At 38.5% G+C, this 22,943-nt stretch overlaps 1 protein-coding gene across 2 annotated transcripts in view; it reads left to right on the forward strand.

Moving 5' to 3' along the window:
* WDR70 (WD repeat domain 70) overlaps positions 1 to 22,943 on the forward strand; it is a 558,042-nt gene that overhangs the window by 20,802 nt on the left and 514,297 nt on the right. For both annotated transcript variants that reach the window (XM_037799489.1, XM_037799490.1), the window contains exon 5: positions 179 to 368. In XM_037799489.1, the coding sequence (XP_037655417.1) occupies positions 179 to 368 (190 nt within the window). The remainder of the gene's footprint in view (positions 1 to 178; positions 369 to 22,943) is intronic.

Consider the following 22,943-nt stretch of genomic DNA (forward strand, 5'->3'; position numbering starts at 1 on the left):
TTGCTTTCTTAAGCTAAAATATTTGAGATTTGAATTTAATGTTTGAGTTATAAATACAAAAACATGCTTAAAAACTCAGTTTTTATTAAAAGGAGTGGCAGGGTTTTCTGAGAAATTAATACTATCTCTAGGGTTTGTTACCTGTTGCAGCAAAGAGTTTCTGTTTTTGTGTTTTCAGGAACACAAGCAGCAGTGAAAGTGAACAGAGTTCCAATTCTTCTGATGATGAGTTAATTGGCCCTCCCTTACCCCTCAAAATGACGGAAGAACCATTTAATCTTGAGGAAGATATCCTTGGTCCTTTACCCCCGCCTCTTTGTGAGGAAGAAGAAGAAGACGATGATGATGATGATTTGGAAGAGGAGGAAGTAAGTATTTTAGTGGTAATTTCAGAACTCATTGGAGTAATATCTTTAAAGTAGTGTAAAGATCAGTTCCTTGCTAAACTATCATACATGAATGAGAGCAAATTAAAAACCAACAACAAAATAAAAATAATCTAAGTGAGTTTACTACTGACAGTTCTTGCTAAAAGGACTATAAAGGACATACTTCAGGAGGAAGGAAACAACTCATAAATAGTAAATGGAGTTCAGGGTACAAATGTTAAGAAGGATACTGATAAACATTTTGTTAAACCTACATATCATAAGCATCGAGTGTAAAAAATAATGATGAATAATTTTAGGGGGATTTAAAAACAAAGTGGATCTAAAATTATGATCAACAATAATGTGAAACATGGGAGAATGGAATCAGAGTTCATTCATTTTGAGGTCCTTTTATTATTTGGGAGGAGGTCAGAGATTGTAATAAACATTAGATTAATTTGAGTCAAGTATGCAAGTTACAATTTTAAGTGTAACTTCACAAAGAATAGAAATAAAATATATGACCTCCAAAATAGTAAAAGGAAAAAAACGATAAAACAAAAACGCAGACTGATGATGTACTATGTGTATTTGATACTTGGAGTTGATAATTTTTTAATACCACCCTCCTCTATATGACAGATTATTTTCAGTAATAATTATGAAATGAAATAAATAATAATAATGGTTAGAAAAGAAACAGACAGCTTTTCCAAATCTGTCAATGACTTTGTCAAAATAGATCTTAGCATGTTCATGTTCAGTATATAGTGTACCAAATTTGTCAGTCTTTGCTCATAATTGATTAAAGAAAACTTAATTTTGAAAACTTCTTTCACATGAAACAATACATATATAATATATGTGCTCACATATACACACACATACATGTACATATAAAAAATTAAGAAAAGACAAATGTAAGGATAAATTTGGCAGTTTCATTAAAAATATTTCACAATAAATTGTAGAAATTGCATTGTTGACCATATCTTTTTTTCCCTTTGAAATCAATTCTATTGGCTTTTAAATATTTCTGTAATTAAAATATTTCCACTAAAATCTCTTCACCAGAAAATTAATCATTTTCTCTTATATTTTGTAACAACTTCTAAAGTTTTCTTCTTTAAAAATTAGAGAAAATAGCTTATGATAGCAAACATTGTCATTAAATGATCTATTGCTTTAGAACTAAGGTCCCCTTTTGGATAACAGTTGAGGCATTCAGACATTGCCCTTTTTAGTTCTTCTGGTAATTAAGTCCAGCATCTTTTGCTGTTTCTCCTCTCCTAGCATTCATAGAATGACAGAATTGAAGTTAAGTTTTGTTTCTTTGTCTTTTATAATCATGATTTGTTTTGAATCTACTGCTTAAGTGCAGAAATGTGTAGTATGACAGGGGTTGCAGATATGAAACTACATGAAGTATGCTTGAATTATTCTGAACCATTAAAAACATGATCTGGAAATGTGTATAGCTGAGTGTGTGTGTGTGTGTGTGTGTGGTGCAGGCTGTATAACTGGGAGTTCTCGAAATTAGCTACATGTAGAATACAATGTTTATTAAAGGATAGGCAATAAAAAGTTCTAATTTGAAGCTTACATATATATTAATACTCAACAGTAACCGTCCCAAAACCAACAAAAGCCATTTTTATACAGGAGTATTTTATCACTGACACTGATTAGAATTGCCAGTATATGGTAATAATAAAACACAGATGGATTTTTAGTTGATTTTATTATTGTTTTGAAGTTCTCTGTAGAAAATGTATCTTCTTAGTTCCTATACCTAGGGTGGACTGCTTCCACTGCATTGTACTTGATATGCCATTGAAGAAAATGCAGTCATTCCAATAAAAGCCAGGAAAGGAGAAAAAAGAAGTATAGGAAAATGTTGATAGCTAGATATCACAAAATATTATGATAGACATGAATACAAAGATATCAGTATTCACTATAAATGTAAATGGACCGAACTTGCCACTTAGAAATGCTCAGATTGGGTTAAATAATTCCAGCATATTCTCTTTATAAGTGATATACCTAAAATGCAATGACATGAAAGTAAAGGAATAGAAAAGATTATGGCAGGAAAATACTAACCAGAAGATAGCTGGCCAGTGTTAAAAAAATTTATATCAGACCAATATTCTTTAAGTCATAATCCTGTTTAGTAATGACAGTATTATTACTTAAAAGGATCAATTTATTTTCTAGAATATTTGGCAGTATTTAACCTCTGTGCATTTAACATAATATACTCAAAGTGTTTAAAGCAAAAATTGACAGTTGCAAGGAGAAATGAACAAATGCACAGTCATAATGAGAGATTCAGAAATTAAGACAGAATATAGATTTGAGCATACAAATGAACAAGTTTGATCTCTTGAACATATACAGAACTTTTACCCAGCATTTTCTCTTCAACGACACATGGACAACTAAAAACAACAACAACAACAACAATAAACACACATTTAGGCCCCCAAAATGCTATGGAAACATTAACTTTTATGGAAACATGATGAGGAAGACATACTAGTGTTGACTAGATTTTGGAATCCTTTGGGTGTTTCCATAGAGATGTGATTCAGGTAACTGTGGACAAGACCTTTGGTTGGCTAATTTCCATGGAGGTGTTGCCCCACCTATTCAGGGTGGGTCTGAATTAAATTACTGGAGCACTATATAAGCTCAGACAGAAGGAGCAAGCTTGCTACAGCCAAGAGGGACACTGAAGAATGCACAGAAGCTGAGAGAGTAGCTGCAGATGAGACAGTTTGAAGATGGCTTTTGAAAGCAGACTTCTGCTCTGGAGAAGCTAAGAGAGGACAGACGCTACAAGAGCAACTGAGAGTGACATTTTTGAGGAACTGTAGCCTAGAGAGGAATGTCCTGGGGGAAAGCCATTTTGAAACCAGAATTTGGAACAGACGCCAGCCACATGCCTTCCCAGCTAGCAGAGGTTTTCCGGACACCATTGGCCATCCTCCAGTGAAGGTACCCGATTGTTGATGCGTTACCTTGGACACTTTATGGCCTTAAGACTAACTTTGTAACCAAATAAACCTCTTTTATAAAAGCCAATCCATTTCTGGTGTTTTGCTTAATGTCAGCATTAGCAAACTAGAATAATGTGGTTAATTATTCTGGGTGGTTCAGAAAAGGTAATATTTTGGTTGAACTATGATATATGAGGATGGATTTGCAAGCTGACAAGGGGTTGGGGGACAGAAAGAGAAGAAGGAGGGGTGTTGCAAGAAAAAATTGCTGTAGTGAAGGCCCACATGTACACAAGTGAATGATGTGGTGAAAAAGCATGTGATTAGTGTATGACTGAGCTTTCTTACTAGAGGGAAGTGGAAAAGAGGAGGCTGATGAGATCAAATCCAAAGGCATGAAGAAAGACTTTCTGGCAGAGGTTGAATTTGAGTGAGCCTTGTAAGTTTACATTTTGATGGGGGTAGGGCACATCTTGTTTGATAAAAGTGAATGGCAGGAGAGAAGGTATTGGGTACAAGATTAGGTTCAAGATGGTAGGAAAATAGGCTCATCTAAAACAGAGACTTTGTAAAGAATACCAGACTTAAAACTGATGTATGAGTAAACCCAGAAGGCAGAGAAGTAAAAATTTGGCTGGGTAAGAGTCTCATTTATAGGTTTAGGCTTTCACAGCTGTAATTATAGTTATATCAGGAAACTGAATAATAAGCAGCTTTCTGGTTTTTATAAAATTATATGCATTGGTTCTTTTGGAAGCAAGTTTTTATGGTTGTGTGTTTTTTTTTGCAAATATGGTTAAAAATATTGCCACTAAACTAATATGCAGGTCAAGACAAGGCTGTTGGTGATATGTGTGTGCCAACTGCCTCAGTTTTCAAGTCTGCACTAACTGATAATGCGTAGTTAATTAGCAGTATTAGTGTGTGTATTAGGGTTCTCTAGGAAAACAGAATCAACAAGAGATATCTATAAATATAAGATTTTGTAAAAGTGTCTAATGTAACTGTGGGAATGCATGAGTCCAAATTCCGTAGGGGAGACAGCAAACCGGCAACTCCAATGAAGATGTTTGATGAACTCCTCAGACAGCGAACTGGCAACTTCGATGAATGTGTTTGATGAACTCCTCAGGAAATGCTTCACTGTTAGCCAAAGAAGAAGTGAAGGTCCTCTATCTGTCTCACTTAAAAGTCTTCAACTGATTGGATTAAATCCATCTGATTACATTCTCTTATTGTGGAAGACATGCCCTTTGTTGATGTGATCAGCCTTCTGGTTTATTAACCAGCTACAGATGTCCTTGCAGTAACGGTAGGTCAGTGCTTGCTTGACCAGACACTTGGGTACCGTCACCTGGCCAAGTTGACACATGAACCTAACCATCACAGTCTACCCCTTGTCAACTTGGCAGTTATACACATCACCTTAAACCATACTTTATCTCTAAGTAGAGAACAGTAACAGACATATATTTCGCCTAACAATACTCCGCCGTCCTGTGTACAACCAGAAACGCACTAAATCTCTCCAGAATAGGGTACAAGTCCTTGGGTGATATCAACTCTTAAAATTGATTTCCTTTAACTTAAATACTGCAAAATGAACAATACCGCTTATGTCGTATGATAAGGGGATAAAATAGAGAAGAAAGCAAAGGTATTTGCTTTATAGACAAATGCATACATGCTTATAACAAAACAAGGAGGAAATATTCATGCCGTCATAGTCCTCATTTCTGTAAGTGGTCATGTGGTCATAGTTCATATTTATCACTACCTTCTTCCACTACCCATTCCATGTTCCCTTTACCTTCAGCAAGCACTTGAACTGGCCGTGGTACTTTGCCTGGTGGGGTGACCCAAACCTTCATTCCTGAAGTTTCTTGGCCATTGGTAGTCCTGCCTGGATTGGATTGCTGTGGTTTTCCATTGACTTTAATCACAGGGCATGGTAGTACTAAGAGACACCTTAGGGGGTCTCCTGTATGCTAGGAAAACTCTTCCTTACCTCCACTGTGTAGCTGCAGGGCTATTTCCCCTTGATAGCCAGTATAGTAATCCCCTTCCTTGCCTGTTGCTTCAGAGACATGAGAAGCCCAAAGTGGCCAGGTGGCAGTCTTAACTTCCAGTTCAATGGAATTATCGTTGTGTTTCCTGGTGGAAGTACTCCTTCTTTTGGAACAAAGATTTGTAGACCAGCAGAGCTTAAGCTTGCAGGGACAGGAAGCAAAAATTTACTTAGTGGATCACTAGGAGTGGTAGTGAGTGTTGCCACTCCTGTTTCCACCCCTTGATTTCCTGGACCCGTGAATTCTGTCTATGGGAGAAACAGCACCACAGAGAGGATGCTGATTCAGAGCATACACAGGCTCCTGGAGAACAGCCCCAGCCCTGCAAGGTATTGCCACCTAGTTGGCGCCGTAATTGAGTCTTCAATAGGCCATTCCACCGTTCTATCAACCCAGCTGCCTCTGGATAATGGGGAACATGGTAAGACCAGAGAATTCCATGAGCATGTGCCCATTCCCTCAGTTCATTTTCTGTGAAGTGGGTTCCTTGGTTAGAAGCAGTGCTGTGTGGAATACCATGATGGTGGATAAGGCATTTTGTAAAGTCCACAGATGGTAGTTTTGGCAGAAGCATTGCATCCAGGGAAGGCAAACCCATAACCAGAGTATGTGTCTATTTCAGTAAGAACAAATTGCTGCCCCTTCCATGATGGAATTGGTCCAATGTAATCAACCTACCAGGTAGCAGGCTGATCCTCTCAGGGAATGGTGCCATATCGGGGACTGAGTGTGGGTCTCTGCTGCTGGCAGATTGGGCAATCAACAGTGGCTGTGGCCAGGTTGGCCTTGGTGAGTGGAAGTCCATGTTGCTGAGCCCATGCATAACCCCCATCCCTACCACCATGACCACTTTGCTCATGAGCCCATTGGGCAATGACAGGAGTGGCTGGGGAAAGAGGCTGACTGATATCCACCAAACGGGTCATCTTATCCACTTGATTGTTAAAATCTTCCTCTGCTGAAGTCACCCTCTGGTGAGCATTCACATGGGACACAAATATGTTTTTTGCCCACTCAGAAAGTTCCATCCACCTACCCCTTCCCCAGACTTCTTTGTTACCAATTTTCCAATCATGTTCCTTCCAAGTCCCTGACCATGCAGCCAAACCATTAGCAACAGCCTATGAATCAGTATACAGACGCACCTCTGGCCAGTTCTCCTTCCGAAAAAAGTGAACAACCAGGTGCACTGCTCGAAGTTCTGCCCACTGGGAGAATTTCCCCTCACCACTGTCTTTCAGGGACATCCCAGAAAGGGGCTGTAGTGCTGTAGCTGTCCATTTTCTGGTGGTGCCTGCATATCATGCAGATCCATCTGTAAACCAGGCCCGAGAGTTTTGTCTTCCTCAGTCAACTGATTGTAAGGAATTCCCCAAGACGCCATAGCTGTGGGCTGGGAAAGAGAAGGTAATATGGAAGGAGTGGGGGCTATGGGCATTTAGGCCACTTTCTCATGTCACTTATTTGTGTTTTCAGGACCTGCTTGCGCTCTGTCTCGTGTATGATGGGGTGCTGCTGTGCATGCCCAACTTTATGGCTTGGCATGTTGCTCAACACCCCGCTCATGATAAGTAACTCAGATCTCATGGTAACTGGGGCCCATGGTTAAGCATTCTGTCTCTACTAATGCTCAATAGTGGGCCAAAAGCTGTTTCTCAAATGGAGAATAGTTATCTGCAGAGGATGGTAAGGCTTTACTCCAAAATTCTAAGGGCCTGCGTTGTGATTTTCCTATAGGAGCCTGCCAAAGGCTCCAAACAGCATCTCTGTTTGCCACTGACACTAACAGCACCATTGGATCAGCCGGATCATATGGTCCAAGTGGCAGAGCAGCTTGCACAGCAGCCTAGACCTGTCGCAGAGCCTCATCTTGTTCTAGTCCCCACTCAAAACTAGGAGCTTTCCTGGTCACTTGGTAAATGGGCCAGAGTAGCACACCCAAATGAGGACTATGTTGTCTCCAAAATCCAATGAGGCCAACTAAGTGTTGTGCCTATTTTTTGGTCATAGGAAGGTCCAGATGTAACAGCTTATCCTTTGCCTTGGAAGGGATATTGTGACATGCCCCACACCACTGGGTAGAGTAGAAATTTTACTGAGGTGGAAGACCCCTGTGTTTTTGTTGGATTTATCTCCCATCTTCTGCCATGCAAATACCTTACCAACAAATCTAGAGTAGTTGCTACTTCTTGCTCACTAGGTCCAATCAACATGATATCATCAATATAATGGACCAGTGTGATGTCTTGTGGGAGGTAGAAACGATCAAGATCCCAGTAGACAATGTTATGACATATGGCTGGAGAATTGATATATCCCTGAGGTAGCACAGTAAATGTATACTGCTGGCTTTGCCAGCTGAATGCAAACTATTTCTGGTGGTCCTTACTAACAGTTGAGAAAAAAGCATTTGCCAGATCAATAGCTGCATACCAGGTACCAGGGGATGTGTTGATTTGCTCAAGCAATGAGACCACATCTGGAACAGCGCTGCAATTGGAGTCACTACCTGGTTAAGCGTACGATAATGCACTGTCATCCTCCAAGACCCATCTGTTTTCTGCACAGGCCAAATAGAGTTGAATAGGGATGTGTTGGGAATCACCACCCCTGCATCGTTCAAGCCCTTAAGAGTGGCATTAATCTCTGCAATCCCTCCAGGAATCCGGTATTGCTTCTAGTTGACTATTGTGCTAGGTGGGAGCAGTTCTAGCAGCTTCCACCTGGCCTTTCCCATCATAGTAGCCCTTACTCCACAAGTCAGTGAACCAGTGTGAGGATTCTGCCTGTTGCTGAGTATGTGTATTCTAATTATGCATGCCGGAACTGGGGAAATAACCACAGAATGGATCCAGGGACCCACTGGACCCACTGTGAAGTGGACCTGAGCTAAAACTCCATCAATCACCTGACCTCCATAAGCCCTAACTTTGGTGGACCAGAGTGATGTTTTGGGTCTCCTGGAATTAATGTCACTTCTGAACCAGTGTCTAATAATCCCACAAATATCTGATAGTTTCCTTTTCCCCAATGCACAGTTACCCTGGTAAGTAGGTCCCCCTGGGGAGGGCTGGTAGCCACGCCCACCTTGTGTTTGATAGTTAACTGCTGCCACATGGCTTCTCTGCCAACTTGAGATCCAATTATCCCCATTGTGTTTAAGGATTCAAGCTCAACGACAGCAGTTTCCACAGTAATATCTGACCTGCAGAGAAGGACAACTACAGAGCTCTTCAAGGGGCAACGGAGCTAGTCTCTCAAATTTATTCTTCACAGTCCTGGTAAAAGGTGTGTCCTCTGGACATTCCAGGGGTGTGTGAGCAGGTCTTCCTTGATAAATCTACCCTAACATTCCAATCTCTCTAAGCCTTTGAATCCCCTCCTTTACACTATACTAGGGCAGTTCTGGCGTTTTGACCTCAAGTAATGTCAGCCACCTTTTGATCCATGTTTCGGGCAACCACCCAAACTGTTAACGCCCTTTCTAAGCCCTCAAGCTACAACACTGAACGCAGAGTCTCTGCTTAGTGGGCCCATACTGGTAAATTCAGCCTGATCCAACTTTGTATTCCTTCCACCATTATCCCACACTCTTAATATCTATTCCCACAGTATTCTCATCATTTCTGTCTGTATAAGTTGGAAAACTCATACGGTTCTTTTGGATATACCGTATTTCTTCATGGGTCACACTTTGTACCTCACCCTTCGGGGCCTGTTGGGACTTTAGTCTAGTTATAGGTCTTGAAGCAAAGACTGGTGGTGGGATGGGTCATGAAAGGAATTAGAAGTATCCCTCAAGCCATTTACCTCTACATTCTGTTGCAGTTTCATCTCTTGAAACAGGATTAATCTCTCCAGATAGAGGAGTGAGGGCTGCTTCCTCAGGGGAGGTGATTACAGGTTTAAGAGGCACTGAAGGGTTAGTCTCTTTAGGTGAAGTTTGGATGGTAGGCTCCTCTTGGCAGACTGGAGGTTGGGAAGCTGTTTCCTTAGGGCAGACCAGTGCAGGTATATCTAACAAAGACTCAGCAGAATCCAGGGTTCCAGTGTCCTCACTGCCATTATTATCATTCCATATGTCCCCATTCCAAGTTTCAGGATCCCATTCTTTTCCAATCAATGCTTTTACTTTAACAGCAGATACCCTGTGAGGTTGAGATTTTAGTTAACGTTGTAAATCTGCTACTCGCACAATGAAACTCTGTGTCTGGTTTTCAGAAATCTCAAGTCTGTGGCCACAGGAAATAAGATTTTCTTTCAGGGCACACATAGAAACCATTACATCTGTCATACAGTGCTTAAGTTTGAAATTTGAAACCTTTAGCTTGTCCCTTCCTCTTACAACTCTATCCAGCATATCTAAGAGCAACCAGGCAACATCATTATACTTCTTAACTCTGCAAAACTCTGTTAACGTGTCAAAAACACTGTCACCCAGAGCATTGCTTTGTACAAGAGTATGATTAGGAGAATCAAATGGCTATATTTTGCATCTCTCCATTGCCAACTCACGAATTGAATCATTAGTGCCTTTGAATCTACTCTACAGAGTAGAAAACCAATTGTAAAAGCCCATTTTAAGATTCTCTTTCTCAAGAACCACTCCTGGTACCAAGTTGTATTAGTTAGCATTCTCTAGGGAAACAGAATCAACAAGAGATAAATATAAATATAAGATTTTGTAAAAGTGTCTCATGTAACTGTGGGTATGCACAAGTCCAAATTCCGTAGTGCAGGTAGCAAACTGGCAACTCCAATGAAGTGTTCTTTGAACTGCTCAGGCAGTGAACTAGCAACTTCGATGAACATGTTTGATGAACTCCTCAGGAAATGAACTGGCAACTTTGATTAACTCCTCAGGAAACACTTCTCTGGTTAGCTGAAGAAGAAGTGAAGGTCCTCCATCTGTCTTGCTTAAAAGTCTTCAACTGATTGGATTAAATCCAGCTGATTACATTCTGTCTGTGTGGAAGACATGCCCTTTGTTGATGTGATCAGTCACAGCTGCAGCCAATTGACTGATGATTTAATAAACCAGCCTTCTGGCTTATTTACCAGCTACAAATATCCTTGCAGTAACAGGCCAATGCTTGCTTGACCAGACACCTGGGTACCATCACCTGGCCAAGTTGACACATGAACCTAACCATCACAGTGTGTTAACTCTGAAACCTTTAGAAGGGAGAGAAAACAGGAGTGGGGACCTCCTTATTTCTTTTCCAGTTTTCCTTCTGTTTCTCTTTTTACCTTATAGTATAATCAGATATCCAAGTTTAAGGCAGAGATGGTGGGTGAAGCTGATACCTTGGAAATTTGAAAATGTTTTCAGTGTGGCTTTGTGGTGGCCTTCCTGGATTCCAATCAATTATATTGGCCTTAACGTGGAGGCTTTAAGTTTTCACTCCTTGTGGGTGGTACCTTCAGTCTGCTTTTCAGGTTCTGAATGAGAACACAACTTTTCTTTGTTATATTCTCATGCTGATTCAGATGTGTGGGATATTGGCAGCCTTCTAGATAAAACAATAATAGGGTTTAGGATATTAGGCAAAGGAGATCCCCTGATAAATATCTTGAATGTATATGTTATTGTGGGATCTAGACTGACAAGTTGGCATGATTTATTTCATGTAATTTGCACAGCAGTGTTTGACCTGTGGTTTAACTTTGAACTTGAAATATTTCTGACTTTTGAAGGAATTTTGTTTCTGTGGTTGTTTAAAATTAGCATCTGGTAGTTCTTTACTTGTTGATTCAGAAACTGAATTTAGTTGCAGTTTGAGGTAATGCTAAGCAAAATTATAAGAGATTGCATTACATATCAGAATGTTAATTATATGTTTACAGTTTGGTATATATCAGAATTGTCCCATCTACTTTTCAACATTTAACTGTTCTGTAGGTATCCTTGATTCACTCTCCTTTTTTCTCTCATATTTGGATTAATCACCAGCAACCCTTTGTGTGTTTTGTTTCTTCTTATCCTTTCACCTTTTTCCTTTCTACTTGCTTGAGGCTCTAAGCTTGCCAACACACTAAAATTTTCTTTTAATTTGGTTTCCCCTCCAAGCTACTATCTGACTTCCTTCTTTCTCTTTATTACCAAATATCTTGAAAGCAGTATCTATATTTGCCACCTCTACTTCATCACCATACATTTTCTCCTTCCTTCTTTGTTTTCACCGTCTGCTGTCACCATCCACTGCAACTCTTCTCATAGAGCTCCCCAGTAACCCAGTCCAAATATCTAAATTGAAAGGCCCTTTCTTAGTTCTCATTCTGCAATCTCTGCAGTATTTGACACTGTTGACATTTACCCTTTCTTGAAATTTTTCTTTGCCATTTCTTATTATTCTTGATTTGCTGCTTATCTCTTTGACTATTTATTCAACAAATATTTATTAAGCACCTGTTATGGGTCAGGCACTGTTCTAGGTGCTGGTGATACAGCAATGAATCAAGCAGACTAAAAAATCCTTGTTCTTATGGTGTTTATGTTTCTGTACTGTCTTTTTTTTGTAGTTTATATTTCCTTGCATTTCTTCAATCACAAGCATTCCCTAAGGAGTGCCTACCTTAACATTTCATATTTGGCCCAGGTGGACTTTCATACATCTTCCTTTCCTCATGACTTCTATTCAGTCAGTGCAACTGAAGACATTGTCCTGTCTCATTGAACTTGAGATCCAACTTTCTAACCACTCATGAATCATGTCCATACTTAAGCCCGAGCAATATTTTGAATTCAATATATCTAAGATCAAACCCAAGTTCTTATTTTGTCCTACTTGAACTTTTGTTGTAGTCACTTAGCTGGTTTTTGTCTATAGGATCTTCCATTTCAATTCCTTTTCCTCACTGCTACAAGATAAAACTATCCATAACACAATTCACATTGCAAATAATATTACTCATTCCCTAAATGAGGAAAACAAACCACTTCATAAAGCAGGTCTCCAGCTGGGGATTCCAGAATGCAGTTTGAGTTATATGTTGCTCAGAAACTTGCAAAGCACTGTTTTTCAGAGGGATATTCTGCTTAATATAAAGTAGCCAAGTTCACATACTTGAGAGGCAAAATATTTCAGCAAGTATTATTGAAGTGGAATACTGTTTTCAAAGCTAACTATTCTTTAATCCAGTGGTTCTTAGTTTGAATGTAAGAATCACCTTTGGTGCAATTAAAAAATACATATGCTTGGATCTCTGTAATCTGGTGATTGATTTAGGACTGGGGTTGATCCTGCCCCAATTCCTACAATCTGTGTTGTAACAAAAGATTCCACAGATAATTCTGATGCCCCTTCCCTCAGTCCAATTATGGCTCTTTACCTAAGTAGTCACTGTAGAGGGTCATAGGTTAACTATATTAGAGTATATCCATATGATCTGTGTCATGCTTCATAGGTACTTAAGGAAATGAGATACTACTTAGAAAGAAATGTGTCTTAAAAAGAGTGTTATGCAAACACTGCCTTTTTCTCTATGACAGTGAAATCTCTTTGAAGTTTTCGTATAAATCTTATAAGGATATTGTTTTCTCCAAAATACTTCAGAGGTAATATTTTTTTTTGATCATCATTTTATGAAAAATACTTCTTCCATAATATATGAAAGTAGATGTTTCTAGAGGTGTTAGTATTTAATTGCTTCTGAAGGTGACAGGGGAGAGGCTGTAAGCTCCTGGCCTATTGACTTTCAGTCAGTATCCTTTTAGTTCCTGGCCAGGTATTCAATAAATGTCTTGAATTATACCTTCATACTCTGTGAAGACTTATGAACAGGTAGATGCCCTAGGATAAAATCAACAACTCTGACAGTTACTGTTTTTCATTTTATTGAAACTTAATTACGAAGTATCAAGAGCTTTAAAAATGTTCATTTTCTTTAACCCAGTTATATCACTTCTAAGAATCTAAGAAATAATAAAAATTTGGAAAAATATCGATCCACAAAGATATCACAGCACTCCTTATAATAGTGGTTTTTTATAACACTATTGGGGATGGGGTGGGATTGGGTCCTTTATAACTATTTTCAAGCATGTCAGCTCTGTTTTGTGTTAGGCTTCCTCAGTGCTTTCTCTTGATGGAAGGGTTCCAAGAAAAATGCTTGAAAATATCTGACACATAAAATGCAGAATAATTGGAAATAATGTAAATAGATATTAGCAGAGAGAAGAATAATTGTGATGTAGTCATATAAAGATATTGTAGAATCATTAAATGCGTTTACTAAGGGATTTCAGTAGAACTGGGGAAAGGATGTAAAACTGTATAAACAGTATGATTTTAACAATTTAAAAGATACATACGAGTAGAAAAATGTACTCCTATTGCTCGTCTTTGGATTGTGGGAGTGAGGGTAATGTTTTTTTCTGCTGTATACTTTTCTATATTTTTCCAGTTTCCACACTGATCATAAGCTGTGCCTATAATTAGAAACAAATAATAGGATTACAAACAGTTAACAGTCTTCTTTGTAATGGAAATAACCTCAACTCAAAAATCTAGAAAACAGAGAAAAACCTGAAATAGAACAATATCAAACATGAATATAGAATTAGTCTTAAGTACTAATTAGTAAACTTATTTATTTATATTTTACCTTTTCCAGAAAGTATTTAATGAAGTGAAATGCTCTAAGAAAACTTAAATTAGGAGAAATGAAAAAGGAAAACTAAGGAACATGAAGTTAATATAAAGCATGGGAAATATTTTCCTAATACTCGCTATGGGTAGGTTATAAAACCTAGATGCCATCATTGATTCCTCTTTCCCTTGTGCCCCATATCTCATCTCTTAATCTACTAGAGAGTCTCATTGGTTTTATCTCCTGAGCCTATACCAGGTCTTTCTGCATTTATCTGGCTCTGCTGCTACCAGCTTAGTCTAATCCATTGTCACTTCAACGTCATTAGGCACTTTACCAGTGTCCCAGCTTCCACTCTTGATTGGACTACTGTAATATTATTCCAGGCAATAAAAAGTAGCAAAATACAGACACAGGGAGGCAATATAGAGTAGCGATTAAGAAAGCGTGGGTTCTGGAACCAGACTGAAATGTTTCACTTTCATGCTGTGTGACTATCGGCATATAACTTAACCTCTCTATACCCTTCTTTCCTCCTGTAAAATGGGGCTAAAAAAATATTCAACTCAAGTTGTGTGATAATTAGTCCATAGAATGATGCCTAATATTTAAAGTGCTTAATTAATGTTAGCTGTTACTATTATGGTCATGTATTTCAATGGATGGGAAAAAGGGAATTAAAACATTTAATACTGATTTCTCATAATAACATTTAAAAATGAAACTGAAAGGAAACTTTGATACATGTTAAATCATTTATTTCTGCTTCATACCAGCAGTCAGTGTTATACATAATTAAGGATCAACAGAGGTATTCCCTTTAAAATCAGGAAAACAACAACAACAAAAATAGTCATATTAGCCAGTTGAATGTATCAGACTGAAATAATAAAGACTACATAGTAGAAAGGAAGAGGTGAGAATATTGTTGTTGATATGACTATCTCTGAACGAAACAGGAATGAATCAAAATTGTAATAACAATTTAAATCAAATAATAAACAATAATAAAGTTTAATAGCATCCAGTTTAATGAGTTAAAAATGAAAAAAAAAAAGTTACCTGTTTTGCAACAGGAACAACAACAACATATTAGGAGTAAGGATAGAGAGAAATATGCCGGAATATAAAGAATACTATAAAGCTCTTCAATACATAAAAGAATTTGAATTCTTACAATAAGTAAGAATTTGAATAATTGGTGAATATTTCTCATTTTTCTTCCGCAGAGGTTAAATAATTCGCCCAATTGTATTTGCCCACTTATCTGGCTAGTAAGTGGTAGAGCTGTAATTCCAATCCAGGCTGTCTATACTCTTATCATTACTATGCTGCCTCCCATACTTGGAAGCCTGTAGAGTTGAGCCTTGAGCCCATTTTATGTGGTCCACCCACATACCAGTTGGTATGTTATTAATTTGGCTGCTGGGGACAAAAATGGAAAATAACAGTGGATTAAAAAAGATAGAAGTCTTTTTTCTGTCTCACATAAATGAAATCAGGAACTCAATGGACCAGAGCTGGTTTGCAGGTCCAAGATTCACAGATGCAGGATGCTTCTATCTTTTTGTTTGGCCATCCTCAGTACATGGGCTTCAAGATGCACATTCAAGCTCTAGCCATCATTTTTGTACTTTGGCCAGCAGATGGGTAAAAGGGAGAAAGAAGGCTACTCATTTTGAATTTCATATTGCTCTTTCACAGAAGAAATGTATTGTTTTACGTAGCCAGAATGCTAGCTAAAATTCCCTGTTTCCATTATAAAGGAGACAATTGATAATAAGGGCAATTAGCATCTTTGAGGTGAGCATAAATTTATACTCAGTGTTTGGTACTTTCATGACAGGTTATTTATTTACTTTGGATTTTTGAGTCTTTTTAGCATCGTAAATAGTCCTTTAATATTGTGTGATATCCATGTATATAATACCATGCTTATTTGACTTAATCTCATATATACTTATCTCATACATTGTGAATCTTAAATGTCTTTCTCCAAAGGAACAAAGACTCTCAAAGTTTATGGATACTAATGTAGTCCTTAAACTATTTTTTGGCGGTTTTATTGAGATATATGTCCTTAAACTTTTAGCATTTGGTTATTATGTCAGCATGTATCAAGTTCATTTGAATTTCTTTGTGTCCATTTGGTACTGCTCTTTAGTCATTGTGCTGGTTTTATTTCTTCAGAAATGAGATGCAGTCTTTTAATGCATTTTGATAAGAAAAGATTCAATAAAACTAACCTGGCTAAGATTTTGGCCAAGCTCAACTATATATTTCTGAAGTTCATTTATATCGAGCATAATTGAAACACTCAGCAGTACTGTGCTACCATCACCGAGTATTGTGCTAGCCATTTCTGGATCTATACACTGAATCCTCTTGAACATTCTATACTCCTTCAGCATAAAATGTCTGATTGCTACCCTCTTTCTATCTCTATGATATCTTCATTTCCATACTCTTCTCCAAACCTCTCTCTCCTGTCTTTTCCTATAGTCTGTAGCACTTTCTTTAGTATTTCTTGTAGAGGAGGCCTCCTGGTCATGAACTCTCTCAGTGTGTATTTATCTGTAAATATTTTAAACTCATTTTTGAAGGACAGTTTTGCTGCATATAGGATTCTTGGTTGGCAGTTTTTCTCTTTTAGTATCTTGAATATATCATACCATTGCCTTCTTGCCTCCATGGTTTCTGCTGAGAGATCCACACTTAGTCTTATCAAGCTTCCCATGTATGTGATGGATTGCATTTCTCTTTCTGCTTTCAGAATTCTCTCTTTGTCTTTGACATCTGACAATCTGTTTAGTGTCTTGGAGTAGGTCTGTTTGGATAAATTCTGTTTAGGATACGCTGCACTTCTTGGACCTGTAATTTTATGTCTTTCATAACAGTTGGGAAGTTTTCATTGATTATTTCCTCTATTATTCTTTCTGCCCCCTTTCCCTTCTCTTCTCCTTCTGGGACACCTGTATGTCACATATACTCGTGTCCTTCATGTTATCATTCAGTTCCCTGAAACCCTGCTCATATTTTTCCATTCTTTTCCCTATGTGTTCTTTTGTGTGTAGGACTTCAGATGTCTTGTCCTCTAGTTCACTAATCCTTTCTTCTGCCTCTCCAAATCTGCTGTTGTATGTCTCCATTGTGTTTTTCATCTCTTGTATTGTTCCTTTCATTCCCATAAGTTCTGCCATTTGTATTTTCAAGCTTATGAATTCTTCCTTGTAGTCACCCAGTGTCTTTCTTATATTCTTCATCTCTTTTGTCACATTTTCTTTCAACTCATTGATTTGATTTATAAGATTTTTTGAAATCTTTAATTAGTTGTTTCACCTCCTGAATCTCAGTTGAGGTATTAGTTTGTTCCTATGACTGGGCCATGTCTTCAAGTTTCCCGATGTGGCTCGTTATGTTTTGCTGTCTAGGCATCTGATTTTCTGGATTAGTTTATTCTGGAGGTTGTTTTCTCTCTTTTGCCTAGGGTTTTCTTGTTGATTGTCTTTGGTCTCTATCTTTTCTTTGTTTCTGTTGCTGGCCAGTTGTCAGATTGGCTCTGCCCCCAATCTTCCCCACCCCCCAAATTGAGCACCTACCATGGTCTGCCACAGGGATGGGAAGTAGGCACTGGGCACCCCAGGAAGTTCACTGTGTATGGTAATACAAATCTGCTGGCTTCCAGTGGTGCTCTTTTTTCTGCTGGCCAGCAAGATGTGGGTTAGTTTTAGGGCCCTGCTATAACAGTTGGGTCTTCCATATTTCTCAGCCAAAACAGGGCTGGATTCCTGTGTGGAGAGTGTAGAGCAGCTCCTGTGGTACTAAGAAAGGGTCTGAAGCATCTTTTTAAAAGTGTTTCAATTCCCTTGCACCTTCCAGACTGTCCAGCAGATGATGCTTTTCAGTAACTTAATATTCCTCAGAAATTGCTTTCCTCAGAAACAGGCTGTGTCTACACAGGTGAGCTGAAACTGTGGGATTCCTATGCCCTCGCTTTGCCGGCCTAACTCTGGCTTGATGTGGGGCTCCACCTGTGGCGGAGTACTCCCTCAGGTGACCCAGTACTCCAGCCATCCCCAAGGCAAGGAAATGGCCACTGGTTGCTGTTTTCAAGTGTGGAGGAAGGGCTTTCAGACCCAGGACTGGAAACAGTCTGTGTCCACATTTTCTTAGTCTCTTTGTCCCTCACTGAAATGTCCTCCCTTGTATCCCAGGTCTTCAAACAGTGGGGGTATGTCTCACTGTTGTGAGAGATTTTACAGTCTGTGTCCATGGTGGGAGGGGTCCCATCTGCTGATTTTGTGCCTTTCCCACATCCGTTAAGAATTCTTACCAGAGAAAGTGCATTTTAAATTCTATACTTTAGGCAATGTGCCTGTTTATTGAAACAAACTATAACTGTCAACAAAATAATTTCCCCTCAATTGAGTTTGTGGTTATCATATTGCTTAAAGGAGTTTTATCTCCCTTACCCCTTATTATTTTCCATAACAAATACATTATTCATTCCACAGTTTGCACTGGCTCTATCAGTAAATTCAGGAGATTTTTTTCCAGGACATGCTAATCTTTCGTCAGAGTAAGTTACTATATGGAAGGCCTGATTCATGAATGTTGCAGATCTCACCAATCCCTATTTGTCTGTTAATTCTCTCTGACAAAGGTGTCTGCTAGTTTTGAGTTAATACTGATGGAAATTTAATTCTTTCTTCTCATTCCTCCTGTTTCTTCTTGTTAAAATTCTGTCCAGCCTGTAGGACCATTTCAAATGCAGTTTCTTCCAAGCAGCCTCTCCATATCCCAACTGTATGTGCTACTTCCCTCCACCAGGCTTGGCTTCTGCCTCCTGTGGCAAGCTTGTTAAATCATTATTGGTATGGTTGTCTTAACTCCTCTACCTCCCCTATATAATCATATGTAAACATCTCAAGTACAGAGACTTGCTTTAAAAGGAATAGTAATTTTTAAAAACTCCTGCAGCTTCTAGTTCAGTGCTTTATATATATAGTATGTACAGAGTAAATATTTAAGTGGAATTGAATGTAGCTTTTTTTTGTTATTGAAAAGTTCCTTTTATGACTTTTGAGAGTGTTTTTTCTTTATGACATGCCAATCCTAAATTTTTACATGAAAAATGAAAGCAGGGATAGAAGACTGATAAATAGATCTTAGTGAACAGAGGAAATGTGAGTTTTGAAAGGTAAATGAACACCTGTTTCTGTAAGAACAATTATATGTGCCTTGTCCTAAGCTTATAATTTAGTTACATAGTAATTTAACAATTGTAAGAGCTGTCCCCAGATAGAGTGAGGTTAATGAGTTAAATTAATTGTGTAGATTATAACTGTGTATGAATTTACCTAGCAAATGAGACAGTAAAGTTGTAGTTTTCCCTTCTTAAAGCAGTCTCACAAAATTTTTTATAAAGTGATTGTTTTCAGTTATAATTTTTATATAATGTGCGTAGACATTAAGTATTTACTTTGATAAGTTTTGACAGTTGCATACACTGTATAACTACCACCCAAAATAGGATTTAGTATATTTCTGTCACCCAGATAGTTCCTTTTGCCCCCTTCCAGTCACAAAACTTTTAAAAAATGAGTTTTTGATAGCTCTAGAATTGGAAGGAAAATTACCAGAGTAGGTACATTATGAGCTAAACTGCCTGATTGTGAGTTAAAAAAAAAATAATGCATTTTACTTCACTTGTTGGTTAGATTACCTTGTTTTTTTTTGAATTTTATTTTGAAATAAATTCAAACTTACAGGAACAGTTGAAAAAACAATAGAAACCCCATACGCAGAACTCCAGCATACCCCAACCCCCCTCCACCGATACCCCAGATCCACCAACTTTAACATCCCATCACTCTACCATTTCTTTCTTTCCCTCCCTCCCTCTCTGTCATCCATCATCTATTGCTCTGTCTTCTGAACATATGAGAGCTAGCTGCATACATCCTTGAACAAACAATATAATTCACATATACATTTCCCATGAACAAGAACATCCATTTATGCAATCACATTAAGCACAGCTAAGAAGTTCAAGAAATTCAACATTGATACAAAGCTTACATTCTGTATTTCATTTTTTCCTTATGTCCCAACCGTGTCCCTTTGAGCCTCCTCTCCTCCATCCTTAGATCCCATCCAGGATCATCCTTGGCATTTAATTGTCATTATCTATTCATCCTTGGCATTTAATTGTCATTATCTATTTCGACTTTTTTTTTTTCAGTAGTGGAAACATATATACAGCATAACTCTTCCCATTCCAGCCCCTCCCAAGCATTCCATTAGTGGGATTAATCACAATCACATTGTTGCAATGCCATCATTTTCCATCATCCATTACTAGAAATTTCCCCTCACCCCAAACAAAAACCCTACGCTCATTTCTTATTAACTCCCCAACGTCCCTTCCCCCACTTCTCATAACCCATGCTCTACTTTTCATCTCTATGATCATATTCTCTGATACCTTCTTTGTGTTTACCATGGGGCTTAAATTTAACATCTTAAATCTATAACAATCTTGTTTTCTTTGATACCAACTTAACTTCAATAGGACACATAAACTATGTCCCTATACTCCTCCATTTCCCCACTATTATTTAGTTCTTATCAAAAATTACACATATTTTATATTGAGTCCAAAACCATTGATTTATCATTATAATTTATGTCTTTTAGATCCCGTAGGAAGTAAATAGTGGAGTTACAAATCAAAAATACAGTAGTGTTGGTATTTATATTTACCATGTGATCTTTACTGGAAATCCTTATTTCTTCCTGTGGTTTCAGTCAGCTGTTTAGTGTCCCTTCCTTTCAGCCTACAGTATTCCCTTTAGCATTTCTTATAGGACCCATCTACTGGTGATGAAGTTCCTCAGCTTTTGATTATCTGGGAATGTTTTCATCTCCCCCTCATTTTTAACCTCCAGGTGTTTGTGAATTTTCTAAGTCTCTGATGGTTATTGACTTCTATTTGTATTCCATTGTGGTCAGAGAATGTGCTTTGAGTAAATTCAATTTTTTTAAATTTATTGAGGCTTGTTTTATGTCCCAGCATATGGTCTATTCTGGAGAAAGTTCCGTGATCACTAGAGAAGAATGTGTATCCTGGTGATTTGTGATGTAATGTTCTATATATGTCTGTTAAATTTCTGTATATCTCTCTTTTCTTTGTTTCTCCATTGGTAGGGCTCCCTGTAGTATCTGAAGTAGGGTAGGTCTTTTATTAGCAGAGTCTCTCAGCATTTGTCTGTGAAAAATTTAAGCTCTCCCTCAAATTTGAAGGACAGTTTTGCTAGATAAAGTATTCTTGGTTGGAAATTTTTCTCTCTCAGAATTTTAAATATGTCATGCCAATGCCTTCTCGCCTCCATGGTGGCCGCTGAGTAGTCACTACTTAGTCTTATGTTGTTTCCTTTGTATGTGGTGAATTGCTTTTCTCTTGCTGCTTTCAGAACTTGGTCCTTCTCTTCAGTATTTGACAGTCTGATCAGAATATGTCTTGGAGTGGGTTTATTTGGATTTATTCTATTTGGAGCTTGCTGGGCATTTATGCTTTGTGTATTTATATTGTGTAGAAGGTTTGGGAAGTTTTCCCCAACAATTTCTTTGAATACTCTTTCTAGACCTTTACCCTTCTCTTCCCCTTCTGAGACACCAATGAGTCTTAAATTTGGGCATTTTATTTTATCTATCATATCCCTGAGATCCATTTTGATTTTTTCTATTTTTTTCTCCATTCTTTCTTTTGTTCTTTCATTTTCTGTTCTGTGTTTCTCGTGGTTGCTGAGTCATTGTTCAGCTTCCTCTAGTCTTGTGCTATGAGTATCCAGAGTCTTTTTAATTTGGTGAACAGTTTCTTTTATTTCCATAAGATCATCTATTTTTTTATTTACTCTTGCAATTTCTTCTGTATGCTCTTCTAGGGTCTTCTTTAAGTCCTTTATATCCTGTGCCATGCTCTTCTTCATGTCCTTTATATCCTGTGCCATGCTCTCATTGTTTGCCTCTAGTTCTTTCATTAATTGCTCCAAGTGCTGTCTCCCCTCTGATCTTTTGATTTGAGTGTTATCCATATCGTCTGGTTTTATCATACGCTTTAAAATTTTCTGTTGTTTTTGGCTTCTTGGCATTTACTTTACTTGATAGGGTTCTTTTAGGATATGAAGGATTATTGAAACACCAGACTCTAATTTGTCAGATCTACAGGTTGGTGGCGTACACTCTCTCTAACTAACCAGCAGATGGCATCCGTGAGTCACCTGTTCCCCTCAAGTCAGTTCTCCCCAACTTTGTCTTTGTGGTGTGTGGGGGTCTTGTTCTTGTGGGGTCCAGTTGGTGCACCAAGTTTGGGTGTGTTGTTGGTGCTGTCTACCCTGAATGTGGGGTGTGCGTCTGAGCCGTTAGGGAGGCAGGGCAGCTTTAATAATCAAACCTCCTGGGTGTTCCTGGAGATTTAAGGCTATTCCAAGAGTCTAAACCTTCAGTTCAGTCTCGCCACAGATTGCCTCTGCCTCTGACCCACAAGTCCTTGGTGTTGGCATATGGTCCTTGGGATTTCTGAATGGGTCTCTTTTCCCAGCCGTGCCCTTCTTAGGGCCTCTGCTGAGGGACGGCTGTGCTATGTCACAAGTGCGTGCAGTCCCTCAAGGGGAATTCTGGGCCGCCAGGCCATGCAGGGGCATTTCCAGCCCGCTGCAAGGATGGCTGAATGGAGCGTGTTAATTTCCCCCTTTTCACACAGCTCCGCCTTCCCAGCTCCAGGACAATTAGCTGTGGGTGCACCATGCCCTATATTGTGGCCTGTGCTCATGCTGCTGGAAACACTTTCTGTAACACTGGGTCCCTTGGCATGTCTCTGGGCTGTGGTGCCTATGCCAGGTAGG

This window comes from Choloepus didactylus, chromosome 11, assembly GCF_015220235.1.
Source record: "Choloepus didactylus isolate mChoDid1 chromosome 11, mChoDid1.pri, whole genome shotgun sequence".
In the NCBI taxonomy this organism is placed as follows: domain Eukaryota; kingdom Metazoa; phylum Chordata; class Mammalia; order Pilosa; family Megalonychidae; genus Choloepus; species Choloepus didactylus.